Source organism: Seriola lalandi, unplaced genomic scaffold (genome assembly GCF_002814215.2).
Source record: "Seriola lalandi dorsalis isolate HSWRI2012SDOR001 ecotype SW California unplaced genomic scaffold, Sedor1 jcf7180002054763, whole genome shotgun sequence".
NCBI lineage: Eukaryota > Metazoa > Chordata > Actinopteri > Carangiformes > Carangidae > Seriola > Seriola lalandi.
The window spans coordinates 571085-593558 of NW_019525316.1; the positions used below are offsets into that span (position 1 = coordinate 571085).

General features: G+C 40.8%; 1 protein-coding gene across 1 annotated transcript in view; it reads right to left on the bottom strand.

The window, feature by feature from the left end:
- kif26ba (kinesin family member 26Ba) overlaps window positions 1-22474 on the bottom strand; it is a 78437-nt gene that overhangs the window by 33715 nt on the left and 22248 nt on the right. The window contains exons 3-5 of the mRNA XM_023425003.2: window positions 20395-21123; window positions 12247-12425; window positions 5896-6103 (exon numbers count right to left, since the gene is read on the bottom strand). Coding sequence (XP_023280771.1) covers window positions 5896-6103; window positions 12247-12425; window positions 20395-21123 — 1116 coding nt within the window. The remainder of the gene's footprint in view (window positions 1-5895; window positions 6104-12246; window positions 12426-20394; window positions 21124-22474) is intronic.

Consider the following 22474-nt stretch of genomic DNA (forward strand, 5'->3'; position numbering starts at 1 on the left):
TTTTTTTTTTTTTATTTTAATATTTGTCATCCCCTCAGCTGTATGTAGATCAGGTGTGATACTGTGGATAAAGTGCAGCAGACATGCCTTACTGTATTTAGGCACAGCAGGGCTTTTAATTAAATGCTAACATCAGCATGATGACATTCTCACAATAACAATGCTAACATCGTGATAATAGGCAGGTGCTGATGTTAATGTTTACCAAGCTAGATTTAGCATGTTAGCATGCTAATATTTAGTAATTTCCACTAAACACAAAGTTTAGCTGAGCCTGATGGGAATGTAAGTATTTGGTCACAAACCATATCTTTGGTTGCCATGGCAGCATGTGTAGGCCCAGTGGTCTGTCATGGTTCTTTTGTTATTTTACTCGACTTCAACGGTAAAAGGACCTTTAATGCAGTGAAACTCAGCTACAGCTGCCACGATCTTCTGGAGATTGACTAGAGAGACGACTACATCTTTGATTCCACTGAAACGTGGCTACACAGCAACACAAAACAGGAAATAATCACTGTCTGGTGGCACTGGACTGTATCCACCAGGAAGGGTGCACAAATGCTGTGGCTGTGTCCAGACAACAATCTACGCTGATGGAGTTTATGATCATGAAGTGCTGGCAATATACTAGCTGCCGGGGGAATTCACTGTGTTGATGTTATTGTGGTGGTCTACCTGTGAGAGTGAACGGCACATCCCAACAGATTCTTCATAATCGCTGGTGACTTCAATTAATGTCTGTACCAATTTTCATCACAATCCATCCAATAATTGTTGAGATATTGGATTTGAGATTGAGATTCAGATGGGATAAAGGCAACAGACAGACTGACATTTCCTACCCTAGCGCCATGCTACTGGTGCTGCAAAATTAAAAAAAATTTAAAAAGCAAAGCTGCAAAATTGTACATATTACTTTGAAAAGAAAGATTTTGGTCATATATTTTTTGGTTATATATTGAGTTTAACTAGGGAGAAAGAACTATAATTCTATAATTTGTCTTACAACAATTAGTTTATCTCAACCACAGCTGAATGACACTCAGTGATACTTTATCAGTGTGTGAACTTTAATGAAGCCCATCGCTGAAATTTAAGATGTATAGAAAGCAATCAGAAAAGAAGATATCTTTATTAATACAGATGACCTGTTTTATTCACTCACTGAAATCCTCATTTTCATATCTTCAGTTTTGATCTGACAGCTTTAAAAATGTCCTTTTTTTATTCTATATTTCTGTGTAACTCTACAATTGGTTTTCCAAGTGATAATACATACAGCTTAATTTCCTGGACTGATACACATCTCCCCCTGCAGTCAGTGGTCTGAATCGAAGACTCCCAGCTGGCTGATTTGATTAAAGTGAGACGGAGCTTACCAACAACATGTAGAGAGGCAGCGTGTACAGAAATAACGGAGGGGAGTTTGAGATACAGATGCCTCTCAGACAGATCCAGTGTGGGATTATATTTAATTTGACATCCCTAAAGGGAACAAGCCTGAACCTTCACCATCTTTCTTTCTCTCTTTCCCTCCCTCTCTCTCTGTCTCTCTCTCTCTCCTTCTGTAATACACACACACACACACACACACACACACACACACACACACACACACACACACACACACACACACACAGCAGTACCTCTGACCTGTGCAGGTTGATTTCCCCTGGCTTTAAATGTGACGTCTCAATCTGTTTTCTGCCATATTAACATCGGGGAGAACACAAACCCCCCATCACACCCGCAGTCAAGCCCGTGTATTCTGCAGGATGTATCGTACCCACTTCCACCAGGGGCTTTGCTGCTTCCTTGACATCTTTCATTGTACACTATAATCCTATGAATTTGTGAGCATGCAAGCCGATGTGTGAGCGTGAACGTGTGCAAATACCATTTCAGTGGGGAGCCGACCCCCACTGCAGGTGACATTTTTACTGGAGAAATGTCACCACAGCCATTTTCATCCCATATGTTTGTGTGAGTGTGTGCGTGTGAGTGTGTTTGATTAGGTCTTGGCAAGCTTCAATTGATTTCACAGGAGAGGCTTGTTATGGTCCAAATACTGGAATATCTCCCTGCCTTGGTACCACTGCTCCTTCTTCATTTATTCCCTGTTTCTTTTCAAACCACTACAATGACTATGTCAGCAAACATGTCAGAAGAGGGACATTAAAAAAATAGCAAAAATCCCATAGTTCACTCAGAAGATACAATTAATCACATTTGTTTAATCTTTGCACCTAAGTGTAAGAATGATAAGCTGTGGTTTAACAGGAGGTTACTTCCCAGGCTATTTCTTGGTCGGGAGCCAGGCTAGCTGTATTTCATGCTAAGCTAAGCTAACCATGCTTCATATCTAATAGACAGATATGAGAATGGTATTGAACCTCTCGTTTAACTCTCAGCAAAAAAGAAAATAAGGCCGACCATCTTTTACATTTTTGTTTTCCATTTTTACAATTGATTCAGGGTGGGCAGGCTACCAGCAAGACGATGGGGAGACAGAAATGGTACACAGCTAAAACAACTGGACACCTTAATCAAAGTTCCCCAGTAACACAGATCATACCAGAATGATGGCTGTGAGAAGTCCACATGACTGTGAAAAGGACAGTTTCTGTAATTAAACAATAGTAGTAGCAGACATTTGTACACAGCAGGGTGGGCCAGACAAGCTGATCAGTTCTATCACAAGATCGCAGAGGATTATAGTGCGATGAAACAGAAGCGAGAAAAGAAATAAAGGGAGACACAGACATTGTGTAAAGACGGTTTTCAATGAATGTGGTTTCTAACATATACTGTCTATGTGTTTTTTTGTGTTGTTTTGTGGGTGTGCAATATAAGTATAAGTATTATTTGGCTGTTGTGTAAGTGGGTGCTTGTAAATATGTGAGTGTGAATCTGTCTCCCTGACAACTGAGGAGACATCTGTCACCTCCATATGGAGAGAAACGGAGATAGAGGCTCAAAAGAGGAACAAAGCAAAAAAAAACACAGCACATATAATAATCAGTTGCATAGAAAGACAAAAAAAATAGGAAACCTAAACTGAATGTGAGATTTCGAGATCTGGAATATAAATCCTACCCATGTGAAAGCATCATTTTACTCACACTTACTGCATGTTGTTCAAAATAGAATAGTAGGAACACAGATTTCTATCTCACATATCTGTGATGATGACTGCTTTATCTTTGCATTACATTTGCATTTAGAAATAACTTATTTTCAGTATTTGTTATTATTTGTTAGATAGTGGACGGTCAAAAGTGGGAAACAAGCTCATGAATTAGATCCAAACCACAACATGGTGACTTTGTGGAATTCAGATCAGGCAAATAGCTCAGATTCAATAGGTGGCTCCAGATTCATTATATTACACTATTATTTTACTTAAATTGTTTTTGAAACGTTTTAAGGTTTTTCTGGCTAAATGTTTCTTAGTACCATTCTCGTTTAATTTCACTATGTAATGTTTTACTAAATGTCATTACAAATTTAATTGAAATGACATGAATGGTTGAGTTTCTCCTCTCATCTGGTATTTAATATAGATGTGACACAACACACACACATTTTCACACACACTTAAAATTACATGGTGATGGAGTGACCCAGTAGCCAAATGGTTACAGCACATGCAGGATAACTGCACGTAACAACACCCTGTGACATGTCATGCCCTTCTCTCTCCCCTTGTTTCTGTCTCCTCCACTGTCCTCTGTCGAATCAAGGTGAAATGAAAAAAAATACATTGTCATAAAAACTAGTATAGTCACACATGGAAATGCACACACAGAGACAGACAGGAGCTCACAGACACAGTATGCACACCCAACTGTGATGCACTCTCACAATTTCATACTCACACCTACGCGCACAAAAACACAACAGGATATGTGTGGGGTCCCTTTTCACTCTCTGTGTACGGTAACAGACACTGCCGTTTTGATTTTGTTATCCATACTCATTCATTTTCTAGCAGTAAGGAAACACTCAGACACACACACACACACACACACACACACACACACACTCACACACACATACAGTCAGTGAGCCTCAAACTCAAACTGTGGAGGAGGGGGCACTAAAAACTCATTACATGGACGATCAATATTGCACACACTTGAGAAGCATGAACCCCCCCCCCAACCCCCTCCCCCTCAGATCCACAACACACACACGTTTCATCAACCACTAGCAACGGTGACAGATGACTTTTGTCAGCCTGAGATGTGTTACCGTGGTAACCATTAGGCTACATTTCGGTACGGTACAGCAGGGGTGACACACACACACACCCGCACACACACACAAACACACACATATCAGTAGACACACTCAGACAAACTGGCCAAGGTCATGATAAAACACCACAGCTCAGTTTTTAGCACATTCCAGCACTTTGTGGACTGCAATAGTTCTCAACCTCAAACCAAATCTCTTGATTTGTTACTATAATTGATTTTGAGCAAATGCTGCCATTAAAACCTGGGCTGCCTGTAGACATGTTAGATAAAATTAATAATCAACGCTTTATCAAAATTAGGCAACATACAAATAAGTATCTCGGTAATACTCCTCTAATACAGTACAAAACATTTCAATTTTCAATTAAACAGAATAATTTCCACAGAGACTGGACTTGTCCATGGTTTAAAGTGATAAAACACTTTTGGCCTTAGTTGAATCACGGGCTATGACACTGTTCTGTCTGCAGGCATGTGTTAAAATCAAGACAAGGATGATGAGTCACAGTTTACATCTACAATAATAAACTTTTTAGTCTTAACTGTGATGAGGCATTTGCTGCACACGTCAACAAAATGAATGGGTATGAAGTGATGTGTCTGACTAACCTCTTGCTGTCAGTCATGTCCCATTTTATAAGTGGAAAAGTTATGAAGACTCCTGCTCTGTCATTAAAACCCCATTTACACCTGGCATTAAAATGCATTTTGGGTGATCAGATTACAGTCGGATATTGCTTGACCACATGAAAATACAAGTGTAAATGTGCCCAAGACGCATGGAGGATGGATTGTGCTCCAATAGCCACACCACTTCTGAAGGTGGTCAAGGTGCATCCCTGACTCCAATGAACACAAGAATAAATGCAATTGTGTTTTCAGTCCACATACACATGGAAATATGTAATCGCAAATTACTGTTCCAAACCAGCGAGGTAGCAGCCATTATTCAATAAATACACGAAGCAGTCTCTTCCATTCTCCTCTGCTTTTGATTTCAGCATTCCGGTTGTCGAAGAAAGCTTCTTCAGCTGCTTCGAAAAGCAAGTGAACACAGTAACACAGCTTCATGAATGGCTACCATGTTTTTCAAATCCTTTTGTTGTTGTTTGTTGTATTTTTGGACCCGCTCGGTCGAGAGGGGGATGTGACGTGAGCTGGACATAGAAATCAGATCTCAATGTGGACACTGGAGACACATTAATACCAGTGTAACTTTAATCAAGTTAAAATCATTTCTAGATGCAATCTAGACATGAAACACGTTTTAATGCCAAGTGTAAATGGAGTCTAAGATGCATTTACCATACTTGATAGAAATGAGAGGCAGTTATCAAACATTATAGTCCGAGAACAATAGTCTGAAACTTTTAACACATAACTGTCCATTGACTATGGAAAAGAATCTTTAATAGCATTAAAGACACCATGGATACAAGTAACAAAAAATGTATTTATTATTGATTAATTAAAAGTTGTAAGTTTTTGCTTTTTATTTGATTAAATTAATGATACCTGTTTTGGGTGTTGAGTAGTGGACCCATTAGACTTATAGAAGAAAATAGTGTGTAAATGTGTAAAAGTCAGACTTTCTTCCAACACAACCGTCAAGTAAATGTTTTTACATTACCTTTCCAAGCCCAGGGGTGTCTTTTATCTTATTGGCTGCACGGAGAAGGCAGGGTGGAGCTGGGGGAGGGGCCATCAACAGGGCGGAGCTGAAATTGGTCGGAAACAGAGGGGGGTCACATGATGGTGATGATGATGTCACCGGGGCTGTGACTGCAGCGGTCTTCTGCTTCTTCTTCTTGGAAGCCAAGTTCAACTTTTGCGCAGCTCTGAGAGAGGAAAGCAGAGAGGAAGAGGAAAGAGAATCCAGTCAGTATGATTAATATGTTAAAACCATACTGTAAAAAAAATATCATAAACACTAAGTTGTTTAAATGGATAAATACAAGGAGATGAGGATGGACAGGAAGTATGGTGGCACATGTGCATGACAACACAGGTCTTTAATTACATCCTTACCATTTACCGCACAACAACCATGGCAAATATGCTAACTGCAGAATAGAAATTGATTACACACCCTTCAACACATGTACACACAAAGACCCACACACACACACACACACACACACACACACACATACTACTGTTTACATATGTAGCAACATCTGGATGGGGAGTGGTTCATTTGCTTTCTTGCTGCTCAATTCCCTGCGGCATTTAGCTCAAAAGGAGCCACCAAAAATTATATTTATATATACTCCATCACTTTCCTGCTCTCAGATTCTCCTTACTCTTTCCCTCCCTTTAACTTCAACTTCTAAACTTCTTTGTCCTTCTGTTCTCCTCACTCTCTCATTTCTTAGCTCAACACAGCAGCTTCTTTCTGTCTGCCTCTCTCAGCACATCAGTACATCATTTTTAGTGTCAAACTTTTCTGCCGACATCTCTAACTCTCTTTCTTTCTCACAAAGCAGAAAATATCACATAGTCACGCCTGAATTTCTGGTTTAACTTACATGAAGGAATTTGTAGTAAAGAAACAGCTATTACCAAGCACTACAATTTCCTCCCTCTGTCATTTTGTCTTCTACAAATCTATCATGGCCAAATGTAAGTGTTCATCTGTATGATTTTAGCCTGTGAATAATGTGCCTAATTTCGTTGTACTTGATGATAGTTTTTGAACACAGGGTCTCTGTTAAAAAGATATTTCTTGAGGGAGAGCCAGTAAATTTGCTTGCAATAATTCACCCTAGTGATTTACTGCCATTCTTCACTATATGTGTCAATATATTTCCTTCTCTGGGATTTAAGAAGCCACAATTCAAACAGGCATATTTCCTGGCAATCTGAGTTACACACAGCAGCTGTATTAACAAGATGATAAAATGAAATAGCTCTAAAATAGAACTGGCAGGGATTCATGCTCAGTTCTTCTTTATAATGTCCTCGTATATATTTCTAAGATTATAAAGAGAGAGAGAGAGAGAGAGAGAAGACCTTGCGCCCTGACACACTCTCTGTCAAAGAGCCATATTCTCACACCATTGGCTTTCAATTAACTGCAGCAGGTTACAGAAATGAGACCGAAGGGGAGAGTCAGTAAGGGAAAGGGAGCGAGGGGGGAGAGCGAGAGGGACAAATAGAAGAGAGAGAGAGGTACAGTGCAAGAGGAGGAGGTGGGGGGTATGTGGATTCAGTGACCCGTAGAACGACGAAGCGTTTCACCATTTGACTAGCTCTCCCAGGAGATTTGTGTGTGACTGTGAATGTGTGTGACGGCATATACTGTATGCAACAAAGCTCCACAAGAAGACCCCTAAGTGGTTTCTCACTGTGTGTAAGCTAAGCTCACATACATATTGCAGCAAATGTGATCAAAAGCAATTACTGGTTTTCTTATTATACCACTTGAATACTTAAAGCCCTCCTGGCAGCATGAAGATACACGTGTAGTGGATTATAAAAACTGGTACTCGTCAGGTGCAGGAATTTACAGTATCTTAAAAACAATAATGGTGTTACTGGTGTTACTGAAGATTCAGTGAGATAGATGTGTCCGATTTAAAATCTACTGCTTGATTTCTAAGTAACAATGGAAACATGGCTGCTGCAGTTGCTGCAGCTGCTGCTTCTGCTGCAGTGCTGATGGTCGTAGGATGAGACATGACTATGATGGATTCATGCGCAGTCTACTCTGCTGTTGGAGATTCCTACTTGTAGCATGTACACTTTTTTCCCACCACTGCAAATGATCTTTCTGTTCTGTGTATTTGCATGTACTGGTATTGTTTACTATGTTCTCACAACCTGACTGATTTAATCTGTGGCACATTTCAAGCAGGGTGGACACACACACACACACACACACACACACACACACACACACACACACACACACACACACACACACACACACACAAGCTAATTGGTAGCGTTTAATGACAAGTGGCCTGGGATTTGGCCAAGTGGATCTATTCCAATCAAAGCCTAAAGTGAAGGGCACTTGTTTTCCATCCATCTACTCCATCTCTCTATCCTTCAGCTCTTCCTCTATTACCACCATCATTTTATTTACACCCCCTCTCCATTACATTCATTCACGCCATAACTCTTTTAAATCCCTCTCACTCTATAATCATCTCTTATTTTTCCCTCTATTTTACCCCCCAATTATTTTTATCCTTTCATCCTTTGCTGTCTCTCTTTGCCTTCTTCTCTGCCCTCCATACACCCACCGATCCATCCCACCATCCGTTCAGCCTTCCTTTCATATATTGATCCCGTCATCCATCCTTGCCTCTCTTCCCCTCTGTCCCTTCATGCGTCTCTCTCTAGCTGTGGCTTTCTCTTCTTCTTCCTTTTATGCAACTACATACACTTACACTTGACATGTACTGTACATACAGAGATTCACTTGAAACACAGAGACACACACACAAACACACACACACACACACACACACACACACACACACACACACACACACACACACACACACACACACACACACACACACACACACACACACACACACACACACACACACACACACACACTGGTGTCCGTGGGCTGTGTTGTTTCCTTAGTAGCAAATTACATTCTATTTAACAGGCTGTCAGTGGAGGGAGATATAAGGACAGACAGAGAGTGTGTGTGTGTGTGTGTGTGTGTGTGTGTGTGTGTGTGTGTGTGTGTGTGTGTGTGTGTGTATGTGTGTGTGTTTGTTGTATGGGGTCAGTAAGACAGGTATGGGCAGAGGACAGGCTTTACTGAAACTATCTATCTATTCTCTTAATGGACATGTACCCTCCAATATACACACTTCCTACTCCCTAATAAAAGGCCACCAGATATATTGCCCGTGTGAAAGTGCAAACAAGCCTGAGCAATAAAATATTAACACCATTGTGTTCAACATGGAGTTACAATGGCCACATGAAACTTCTAGCTCATGTGTGTCCTAATATACGTAATGCATGTCTGTGGTACTGAATATATCTCAGCTAGCTGCTCATCTTTCTGAAGTATATAAATGTCTTATTGTTTTAAACACTTTTTAATAAACAATGCAAGGTCAGAAATTAATGTTTGTGAGTTATCAGTATTTTTACTAAGGGAAAATATTGAATGGATAGAATAGTTGATCTCACTCTCTTGTTGCCCTCCCAGTAACTCTAGTATTAAAAACAGTGAGACCACTTGAAGAGCAAATTAAAATTTGTCTCTTTCTGTTAATTACCTGTTTTCAGTTCATGTTAAATGACACATGAGCAAAAAAACAACAATAAATGTGGTTCTGAGGCACATCATATGGTAATTTTTTTAATCATTGACCACCTATTTAAATCATCAATCACCCATTATTAATTGTGGCTAATTGGTGGCCAATTATCATTTGATTGAATAGTTCTTTTCTAAGAAAACCGAGGAGAGGCAGCAAGAGGTAGAAGAAGACACAGCACCCCCTCCATTTCTCAACCATCCTCCATCCAAAATAACAACACCTCCTCAATTCACCAATTCACTTGGGACCTATTCATTTACTCTGCCACCTCCAGCAACGCACATACACACACACACACACACACACACACACACACACACACACACACACACACACACACACACACAAAGCCAGCCAAATCCCTAAAGATCCAATCCTCGGAGCATGCAGTAAAAAATTCCTGCACTGATAGGGACTCCCTTCCCCCAGTGAGCAAAAGCGCGCACACACACAAACCTAGGCAAGTAAAGCATGTCTATATCCTCTATCCCAGCATCCCCAGAGGGCCACCACCACAGCACTGGGAAGATGGTGCGCTGCTGTGAGTGTGACATATTCACAGACAGATTGGTACTAATGAAAGATATTACTCACATGCACATTAGCAGAGGTAAAGAAAAGGTCAGTGTGAAAATAGAAAAAAATTTTAGGAGTAGAGTGGAGAGGTATAAAAAGGACAATGGCAAAGAAAGAAAGAAATGAGTGGGAGAAAGAGAGCAAACGAGAAATAAAGGAAGCAATTAAATGAGAGGAGGATGAGGAGGAAGAGAGGGATCAGGTGAGAGGAGATGTGGTGGGCACAGGGATTTTGCTGTGTGCAGACAGTGAGCATGAGGAGGATTGTGTGTGTGTTTGTGTGTGTGTGTGTGTGTGTGTGTGTGTGTGTGTGTGTGTGTGTGTGTGTGTGCGTGTGTGTGCACAAATGTGTGTTATGAGTGTCTGTATGCAGTCCATGTCTGAGAGTAAAGACCAAGACAACCATGGGATTTACCAGCACTGCATGGCTGCATCAATCAACCATAAACACAAATACACACACGTACACACCAGAGTCAAAACTAAAAGGTGACAGAGTATACATTGTTTGTTTTTTTGTTTTGTTTTGCCAATTAAACTGAAATCTTACTATAAACTCACACACAATTGACAGGAAAAACACAGACAAACTGTGCATGCGTATGTGAAATTTCAAACAGCAAACAAAACAAACACTGTGACACTTTGTCACATTGAATTTAAGAGGAAATTACACATCACAGTGTTGAGCATCTACAATAATTACACAGGCTAGAACAGGAGAAAAAAGACTGACAGCTAGACACACACTTCAACACACACAGTGACACCTGCACCATTAAACAAACCATGTTCTTTCACTTAGAAGGTTAATGCTCATAAATCGACGCAACACAGCTGGCTGTACGTTTTGAATGTCAACCAGATGTGTTGTGCGTGCGTGTGTGTTTGCGTAAAATGTCCTTGTTACCTGACAGTTCAGGGGGTCATAGAAAGAAAGCTAGAGAGAGAGTGTGTGCGCACATGTGTTTGTGAGCATTCATGAACAGTTTACGAGTCAGCCTGGTCACTGGTGCATCGAAAGCCAGACATCACTGTCTGCTGCACGTCAGTCATATATCCAACACACAGACACACACCCACTGCACACACAAACACAAAAGACGGGAATGTGTTGAAGAGAAGAGAAGAGTGTGGAGGAAAATAATTTAAAATGTGATTTAAAGCAGCTCATTTGATTAGAAGGATCAGCAATACTTCAGACACTGTGACTCACTCATAGTCTTGTGTTACCCATGAATAATTTAGACATTCATTTTGAGCTTGCCATGTTTATTCATCAATAATTTACCCATATTACCCGTGTCTTATTTAAGTTGTGTCGCTCTGCATTTCTAAAGATTTGATTACACAGCTCATTGACGACTGGATAGTTGATTCATACACAAACACACCAAAAGATAAGTAAGTAGACTTATGCACAACATATGATTGTATTCAATTTTCCACCACCTTCCTCTTACTTCATCTAACAATGCAGTTATTAGTGAACCCGTTCTTTTTGCTTTATGAAACAACTTAAGAGCATAACAGTCGATGTTGGCACTTTTAAACCCAGGATACTGTGTTAACCCAGTGATAAATCTTTGCACATATAAGCTAGTAAGATGCATGTCAGATCCTTGTTTTTACTGAAATTTACATTCTCTGAAAAACTAATTCTCTTAGTCTTCATAATGCTGCTAAATCCATAAAAAATCAATCCTTGTAGGATAATGGCATAATACACTGCTACAGTGTTGATATTAGTATGCTAACATCAATGGGCTTCCTGTGGCTCTCTACAAGCAGATGCCTCTCAGTCCTGTTTTGTTCCATTCAGTCACATTGTCTGCAGTTCTCAGAAGACATTTTAGTCAAATTCAAACACAAAATAGAACTGGGAGATGCAGAGCTGGTGGTGTTGAATTAGTGATGGAGTTTTTGCAGTTTAAAAACACTTTCTTATTGACATCACCAGAAACATCAACAGATGTGGAGATGAATGCAAAAAAAGTTTAATTAAGTGTGGAGGCTAAAATCAGATGTTATCGTCCTCTCCTGACCATTAACGTTAATATCAAAATAAGATCTGTCAGCAGTACTTTGATGTGAAAGCATCTTACCTGGCAAAGAAAGAGGCAGCGGCGGAGGTGGCAGTCGGTGCCGTGGTGGTTACAGCTGTGTGAGAGGGAGAGTTTGTGTGTGATGGTGAATTTGTGTGTGAAGGAGAGTGTGTGTTGTAGCGGTTCAGAGCAGCTTCAGTCAGTCCTTCTCTGGAGGCCTCAGAGATCATCTGGGAGATCTGATATGAGTGAGAGAGACAGAGAGCGAAAGAGAGAGAGAGAGACGTTTTACTATAACTAACAAAAAACTCAAAGAGTTCAGAAAATAAATTAGAAATGATTACATGTGTGTCTGCGTCATCAACAACAATCTGTTGCTGTGAAGATATAAAATCCATCAAAGAAGCAGTGAAAGAAAGAAAGAACAAAAGAAAGAAAGAAAATGACAAAGTCACCCAACAGAGTCATATTCTCACCCCTCCTCTTCCCCCTCTCCCACCCTGACAGATGAGATTTTGTGTGTGTGTGTGTGTGTGTGTGTGTGTGTGTGTGTCTGTGTGTGTGTGTGTGTAGGTGTGTGTGTGTGTGTGTGTGTGTGTGTGTTTTCCTTGGCAGACAGACTGCAGATAAGCTTTTGCAGTGATCACAGTGAACCAGCAGCAGAATGATTCTGAGTCCCAGATAGACAGAAACAAACAAACAAACAAACAAACAAACAAACAAACACCCTCCTGCCTCAGACTCTCTCTTTTAACCTTAAGCCTTCTCATCCTGTTTCACCCTTACTTTTCTTCTTGTCTATTCCTCTCACCATTTTTTTTTTTTACTTTTGATATCGCTTCCCTACTCAATTCAATCCCCTCTGTCCCTTTGCTCTGCCATCTTAAGCTACTCACCTTTGTTTCTCCTTTATTATTGGATCATCTTTCATGGTGTTTGTGCTTTATTAGATAGCATGCAGGGACGAATGCTAGTGAGGACAAAGAGAGACACCTTTGAACTTATAACAGTGTAAAGAAATTAAATTTCCTGGCCTGTTTGAGTAACTGTATTTTTTTGGCCATTCTGCCTTTATTACAGGTGATAGTGTAGCTATACAGTAGACAGGAAACATGGAGAAAGAAAGACAGGTGTGAGATATAACAAGGGTTCGCTGGCTGGAGTTGAGCTTTGCAATTACATGGTATGTGCCGTAACCACTAGACCACTGGACCCTATTTATTGATATTTTTCTATAAGTATCTGAGAGTGACCAAGATGTTAAATTCATTCCCTGGTCCCACTGCATATTATAAAAAAGCACATTCAGCTATCTCTTACTCAAAATCTCTTCATCGATCCTTCTTGTCAACAAAGTGTGCGATTTTAAGTATTGTTGCTTTTTTATGTGTGTGTTGGTCTTTGATAGGTGTGCAGTATCTCTGCATGTATCAGTATGACCCTCTGTGTGAGCAGTGTTTGGAGTCGGCCTGTACCAGCTTCAGAGGATGCCTGAGACATGCAGTCACACACAAAGAAGAATTTATGTGACAATTTAATTGCTTTATGAGAGTGTGTGACGCATAAGTTTGACACTGTGCACAGATGCGTGTGCATTGATGTATATGTATGGGCATGTGTGTTCATGTTTGTGTGTTTGCGTCTGTGTGTGTAGGCAACCCATTCGTGAAATAGATATGGATTATTGATTATAGTTCTTTATGTGCTGCCAGTAGCCAGACAGCAGAGCACCTAAATCATAACCACGTGCTCCAATAAAGGAACTATAGCTTGTGTGAGAGCTAATCTGCGAGCATGTATGTCTCTTGTGAGTATGTCTGTGTGTGTCCTTGTGCATGCATGTGTCTGCACTTCTCTGCACCTGTGTGTGTGTGTGTAAATCACTTCCACTCTGCGTATATTTACTGCTGAGGGCTTCTGGGGTCCAAGCACGCAGCCCACTGCCTTGATAAATTACCTATTGTAAATGAGATGCCTCTATAGTTTATGTACCATACCCCTCTGTGCATTTCCACCCATTTCAAATGCTCAGACCTGGCTTGCTACCCCTGCATTATTAAAAGAGTTGTGAACATATGGAATAAAGGTTCAGCAGCTACATGGAATACCTGTTCATTTGCACTGGTTACTCATTCATCCTCATGAATGGGAAGCGGAAAACTACTTGGACAGAGTAGAAAAAAAGTCACCACAGAGGGTTATTATGTGAGCTGAAAACTGGAGGTGGAGGAAGAATATGTGGCAGGTAGTGAAGGTGCAGCTGTTAGGCTAGTTAGTGTGAAGCAGGTAATATTAAGCAGGACTGACCAACATTGCCATCCATAGAGCCACACTGCTCATGGCTAAAAAATGCAATAATCAAATTTGCATTTATAATATCATGATATGTCAAAAGGTATCTGAAACATGTGCTGATGGGTAATTATGCGTCATTGTTTTCATTAAACCAGCTTGTATGAGAGCTGTCTGAACCTGAACTACTGCACACACAAATCAGAATGATGGTTTTTGTTCTTAGGCGGTTGTCATGTTTGTCCTATTCAGATTTTCACTCAGGACATAAAGGCTTAGTTACTATCTCTGTGTTTTACTGTAAATTTGATTAAATTTCACTGGATGAAACTTTAATGATCCCTATAGGGATATTAGGCCATAACAACAGGAGAGAATAGGATATAGATGATAAGAGGACAAACAACAAGTACTGAGGATAATACAAGGGTGAAATGTAAAATAATACTGCAGATCAATAAAAACACAGCATCAGACAATGTTTTCACAGAACAGCTGATTCTGATATTGTACCTGTGAATGTGGGACTTAGCTGTGATATCAGATTTCCAACGAAATACGAAGTGAAAAAAAAACAGTCGAAAACTTATTCTGTCACTCTCGTCCCTATTCCTCTACACTGTAGCACGTACCTACAGCCCTCTTTCTCTGCTCTTAGAAAAAGGAAAAAAACTTGCTCATTCATCTTCATTACAACGCAAATGCCATTTCCCCAGCATCCAGCTTCCTCATTTGTCTCTCTTAGATTTATTTTATTTTTTACATCCTTTTCCAACCATATGCTTCAGGCAACCAACATTGAATTTGTGGCTGAAGTTTCTGGCTTGCATGAGGGTGAAAACAGAAATGGGATGTTTTTGTTTCCACGTATGTGTGTGGTCCTGCCTGTGGTTATCAGGGGGATAGACACAATCTGTAAAATAATCTACATAAATGCTCACTGCAGCAGGGTGGAGGAGAGGCTGCCCTTTCAGGACCAAAGTGAGGGAGAGACATAAAAAAAACTGAAGTAAGTGAGCAAATGGAACAGGGTGTTAATTTATTTCACATTGGAGACAGAGAGAGTCTATGGGAGAAAGAGTGGGAAGGAAAGAAAGCTAGTATGTACTGTATATGTGTCTCTGTGTGTACACACTTATATACTGTGTGTGTGTGCCTTTGAATACCTAACAACACAGTGTTAGTACATGAACATCTATATGAACCTATTTTTCCGAATTCAGACTGGAGCGGACGGTATATATACAATGGCAAGCAAAAGTAAGTGAACCCTCATCTCATGTATAAGATGAGGGTTCCTGAAATATGGTCAGGTTTCAAGTTACAATTATGAACGAACACAATCTATTTTAACGAATAAGACACAAAGCATTGTATTTTTCTTGGCTGAGCTGTAACAGGTCTATATAAAAGAATGGTCCAAAATTACTCCTGAACATTGTGCTGGTCTGAACAGCAGCTACTCGAAGAGCCTGTTTGTGATTATTGGTGCCAGAGGAGGTTTGGCCAGTTATTAAATCCAAGGGTTCATTTACTTTTTCCACCAGCACTGTGAATGTTTAATGGGTGTGTTCAATACAGACAGAAAAGATTATAATTGTTTGTGGGAAATTAGCTTAGGGACATGGTGTTGTCTACATTTGTGATTTAGATGAAGATCAGATCACATTTTAAGATCAATCAATGTAGAAAACCATATCATTCCAGAGGGTTCACATACTTCGTCTTGCTACTGTATGTGTATATATACATATGTATATACTGTATATATATATAGAGAGAGAAAGAGAGAGACAGAGAGTAAAGATGAGGCAGAGTAGGGTTGGATTGAGTATGCCTCCTATCAACATATATACAGCACAGAATGTTGTATAATCAAATCAGAAACAGCCTCAAGGCTACAAAAGTTAAAAGAAAGAATGATGACAGGAAGAAATACAGATTTATGTACCTTCACTTTGCAGTACAGATAATGTTAAGGAATACCAGAGACATGCCTTCTGACCCAAAATATTCAATATATGCTACAAAATACGCAATACAAAGGTTGTTAGCTAAATGGCATACTCTTATCATGCCCTTATTTTATGTTGGTATTTAAGGTCCTTGCTCGAGGGCACCAAGGTGGTGGTAATGAGGGTGGGACCAGTACTACTCTTTCTCTTTGCCCACCTGGATTTATTCTGCTGGACGACCCTCCCGACACAAGTTTCCTTAACATTTAGGCCTCCACAGCCCCCTCCACTTACTTTATACAAAATATGATATGATTTGTTCAAGTGGTGTATTGTATCTCACATCCTGTTTCTCTCTGCAAGATATACAATAACAAACACATACACGGTAAATTAGGAACGCTTATCTAACCATTGTTGAAAGTAGACACACACACACACACACACACACACTCACACACACACACACACACACACACACACACAGGCACACACCATACTGTATAAACCTGTTTTCAATTAGCTGCTTGAAGGACAGAGCGAGGGCAAACAGACAATGTTAGATTCGTTTTCTCATGCCAGAGAGAGAGGGAGAGAGAGAGACCCATCCCTTCTAAACCACAACCATAAAAAGCCCAAAAATGTAAATGAACATATTTATAGACTTGATTTTTTTCTGATTTTACTTTACAGTTTCTGTTAGTTGAAAGGTACAGTGATGGTGAATATGACATTGGGATACTAAATAACAGTTAACAGTTGACGTAGCAGTTTCTGTGTGGTTTCTTGGAGCAAATTAAAGAACCATATATCACTGAGCAGACTGCCGTCTGACCTCACCCATTAGTTTTGCAGCCTGGACCTTTGGTTTGTCACCTCTTTGTCACTACTGCTGACCCAGCAGGATTTTAATGTCAGCTTCACTGGCAGACAGGTTGCTTCCTCTCTCTGTCTCCCTCTGCGTCCTCTCTCTTTCAGCTCTCTGGGTCTTGTGCTACCTTTGAAGGTGACTTTAATGGTGATTTTAATCATTAAAACAGTTAAATTGAATAAGACAGCACCAGTGTGGTTCTGGTAGTGTTTCTGAAGAGTGATACACACATTTCCTATGAAGCCCACTGATTCCTACTGCAGGTTGTTGACTTTCAACCCTCTTACTTTCCCTTCTGTCAGTCCACCTGTGTTTGTTTTCTCTGTCACTTTGCTGAAGAGCGTGAACATGTTGGAAGAGATTTCTCATTTGGCCTGCGTTCAATCATCAGCCATTGTGAGACCGTCTGAAAGCTCAGCTGATGCATCAACAGCCATCTTTTATGATTCGTGCTGTACGGCAGTAAAGCAACAAAATCCAATCCCACATCTCAGCAATGTGTCCATATAGGCTGAGGTCTCAGAGTTAAGAAATTAAAGTACCAGATCTAGCCCCTATAATAAAATTTCTTCTACTCTTATTCTAAACACATCTCTCTTAGACTCTCTTCACCCTTTCTCTCTACATCTCTATATCTTTCAGTCTTATCTCCCTTTATTTCTTTCCATTTCCATTTTTTGAGCATCTCTCTGCTCAGCTCCTCCTCTTTCTCTCTCTCTCTCCCAGGGGTGAGTCTAAACAAGGGTGATTTATTATCATGCTCTGTTTCTCCTTTCCTGCTGAAACACCATTACTGTCAAAGTCACAGCACAAACACTCAGGCTCACTAACATTTTACACCTCCCAACACAGGTACTAACTCAAATACAGAAGAGCTGAGAGAATAGAAAACCTCCTTCAGATTTCAACACTGACTGTAATTTCCACAAAGACAGGCCAGAATACATAACAGCTTTTATGCCTCATTTATTTCTGACTAGTAGGACAAGATAACGAAACAGTTCCAGAGACTGTACGTAAGTAATTTCAACCCACTATTCATATCTCTGTATCTGATTCAAGTCATGGACTGAATAAAAATATACAGAGAGATGGGTGAACAGCACGATAGGAGAAGACATGAATATGAAAACAAAGTGTGAGAAAGACAGAAATAATAGGGGAGAGGGAAAGAAACTGTGTAAGTGTGTGTGAGAAAGAGAGTGAATGAGAGTGAAAGAGTGAAGGGGTACCGGGGGTGTGTGACATAGAGTCCCCAGAGTCCTAATTATCACTGTATGAATTATTACATCTGTAGTACACGCTCATACACACATTCACACACACACACACACACACACACACACACACACACACACACACACCCCTCTGGATCTCCCTCTAGACCACTCGTCACCTAAGGCGTTTTCTGCCTCCTACCAACCTCCTCTCTTGTTCTCTTGTCTACTCGCGCTTCCTCTCCTACTTCCTCGCTCGTCCTAAAACCTCTTCTTTTATCTCCATTTTCCGTTTGAGTCACTTTTACAGTTTGTTTCGCGCTAAATTGTCCTGTTTCACTGTTTAAGAAGTTATTTTGTGTGAGATGGTTTTCAATTCTAGGAATGTGATTATTGTGTCCAGAGAGAGCTCTTTTTGGGGAAAATAAACTTCACAATGTCCCTTTGATGTTTTCCAGTTAGCTACTTAAATGAACACATCCACAATTGTCTCTTTCTTTGCATTCAACGGGAAATGGCAGTGACGCTGACAGACAGGAATTGAGGTCATATCACAGCAACAGCTTGTATGTATCCAGACCAGACCAAACCTGGTACATGGTCTTGGAAACACATTTTGAGGAATCCTAAATTCATTGGCATCAACTGGTCTCTAGGGGGCGCTGCAATACGTAAAAATACATTTTGGCTAATAAACATCAAAGGTCAAGACATGGCAACTTGTCTTATCATCTCTTATCTTGTCCTGTCATGTCATTTTGGAGTTTGTTTTTGCTGCTTCTTGAACAACCTTCATCCAAACTTTACCAAAGTTGGGACAGATTACCTTCAGACCAAGACAATAGTTTTCACATGGATTTTTGATTTGCAAGAGCATTCAACCGTAACAGCCGAAAATGGCGACAAAGATGCCAAACAAGAAAGTCATATCTCAGCCAATCTTTATTCAAGTAACATGAAACTTGCTGTGAGCGCTTGCAACCTTGCCCATGACATAATATACTATACTATACTAATAATAGTCTGACCTGCTGGGCCCCCTATATTTATTATTTGTCTTCCTTTGATTTGGGTGATAGTAATGCTCTAGATTTAGAAACTACAGCTCCTACAATGCTTTGGGAAACGTAAAATGAAAGTATGATGCTGCTATTTTGGCATCATTAAAAGTATGCCAGCAGTTCCTGTCTGCAATGTACCCATGGATGAGCTCTAACTAACATATCTTTTATGATTTCTACATGGAATAATGGTTTATATGTGATGGACATCAGAATTAACACTCACACCCAATCTAAAAATATGTGTATCATATCTTTTAAGTCAGATTTGACTGAGTTATGACTCATTGAAGGAGAATGAATTTCTACGCAAATTGCGACCATCGAGCTCAAATGGTTTTAAAGTACCTTAACGGCCTCATGTCACTCCCTCCTTTACCTACTAGGAACACGCAGACATGTGCACATGGACACATACAGGCACACACTTTGCCTGGGGCTGATGCAATACAGCCTAATCTGACTTTGTACAAGCTGAGAAGAGGACAGGAGAGAGCTGAACACATTATCTCAGAAGTCAGGTTTAGTCAGTGGATGATATCTAACAAGGTCACACTACAGTAGGTAGGTCCACCTACAAGCTGAAAATGAAAATGCTCCTGTCCTGACGCATATCAAGAGATGTATCTGTGTGGTGGTAGCCTGTTACCATTTGGTATAATCATGCAAGAGCAGAATTAATTTATTCAGTCTCCTGGTGATATTTGCACTGTCGTCATGGGAGACATAGCTCGACAGATCGTTATGAGTGAATGTAAGGCACACACATATGCACACAAAAGTGCACACATACATTTCTGCACATAGCTTACCTGGTACGGATAGAGTGTCACTCCTCCATTAGTTCGGTTCATGTGCTGATGGGCTTGCAGAGCTGCTGTACTCAGTACTGCTCCACTCCCGTTATTACTGCTGTTACCACTGTTATTGCTGGGGCTGTTTACTCCAGTTACTGGTTGCTGCTGGGAACCAGATGCTTTTCCTGAACTGGGGGACCCATTCCTTCTGTCTACTCCACCTCCAAGCCCCAGAGAGCTGGGCTTGGACCCCAGTCTGTGCCCTGGACCTTGAGGTTGTGGGTTTGTGGGAGCACAGCTGGACGTTTGCCCCACTGAGGGACTCCCATGGCTGGCGTTGGATGGTCCGTGGCTCGGGCTGGGCGTTGGCGTCTGGCTTGGGCTTGGGGAAGGTGACTGGGATGATTGGTGAGGAGGATATGAAGCAGCAGCAGCTGCTGAGGAGGATGAGGAAGGAAGAAAAGGAGGAGACCAGTCCCGAGATCCAGGGCCTCCTGGTACTCCAGATGCTCCGAGTGGCCCCGGAGGTCCTTGAGATCCATATCGTCCAATCAAAGCAGGGGGGGAAGAGGTGGGAGACAAATCCCACTGGTCAAGAGTGAGGACCATGCGCACAGCTTCCTGTTTGAGCTGAGTGAGGTGAGTAGCGCAGACATCACAGCGACTATCACGCTCATTCCACGCCCGCCGAGAACTGTTAGGCACCTGAAGCTTATCATGGAGGAGGAGGGAGAAGGAGGGATCCTGGAAGGAGAGAGAGAGAGACAAAAGGGTGAGATTTAGACTGGTGTCTGGAGGAATGAATGAGAACTAAATGAAGCAAGAACAGCATGTTTTGAGGTGCACAGAGAATGTAAGTGAAGAAAACCTAGGAGAGGAGAGGAGAGGAGAGGAGAGGAGAGGAGAGGAGAAGAAATGATAGACATGTTTAACAAGTCATGACTATGAATATTTATAGAAAATCCAAGAAACATAGCCATGTAGCCTGGGGGAAGATGAAAATGAAGAGACACACACACACACACACACACACACACACAAAGGTCAAAAAGTGTGACAGAAGCTGGACAGTCGTCTAATACAGCAAGTACAGTAAGGAGTTCAAAATATTAAAGGTATATCATGTCACAGACATATTAAATGGCATCCCAGTTGTAATGATGTCATGAAAACCAATACTTTGGTACCAAGTTGATACCAAAATTCTGAAAATGTGATGGTACTTGTTTATCGAGTGTAGCTTAGGAATGAACGTACCGTACATGTCGCAGGTACGTTCGGCAGAAACAGAAACAGAAACAGAAAATACTAAATGTAGTGTGCTCTTTTCTGTCCTTATGTTGGTGCTTGTACGTTTTTGTGGGTGTGTGTATGTGTGTGTGTGAGCTATTATAGTGTGCTTTCTTATGCGTGGAGATCAGGATATTTGTCCAATTTGTTTGTGCAGTTATCTGTGCCTGTGTGCATGAATGTATGTGCATGTACAGGTATGTATTATGTGTGCGTGCGTGTGCATGTGTTTTTTCCAGACTAATTGGAGCCACTTGCACAGAGCAAAGCCACTTTAAATCTCCTGCCATGACTCTCTGGTCTAAATATCAAAGTTAACAAGCAAAACACACGCACACACCCAGATACAGATCTGCGTCTAAATTGTATTTGACTCCAGTGGAAAGATTTTTTTCAATTTCTCCGACAAAGCATTAAGTACTTTATCTGACAAAGGGTCATTAAATTGAAACTGTTTTTCCTTATAAAAGTCTGGCTTTACTCCAGGCCCTTGAGACTGATGGTGGGATTAAAGAGATTGTGTGACGTCGGGAGCTAATTGTCGGCTTAAGTGTAGGTGTAGTGTTGGTGTATTATCAGTGAGTGAATGTCTGCTTTGGACCTTTGTAATTCAACAAAACATCTGTGGTAGGTGGTGCCAGCTCAAATGATAACTGTAATTACCATCCTGCTTTCAACCTGCCCACCTCTTCTGTTCGCTAAAGCCAGGTATCTGTGTTGACCCTTTTCTGCACACGTGATAGTTACAGCAAACTGAGTGTATGGTTACATGAAAAATTTATCTCAAGCTATTGTAACGGGTTAG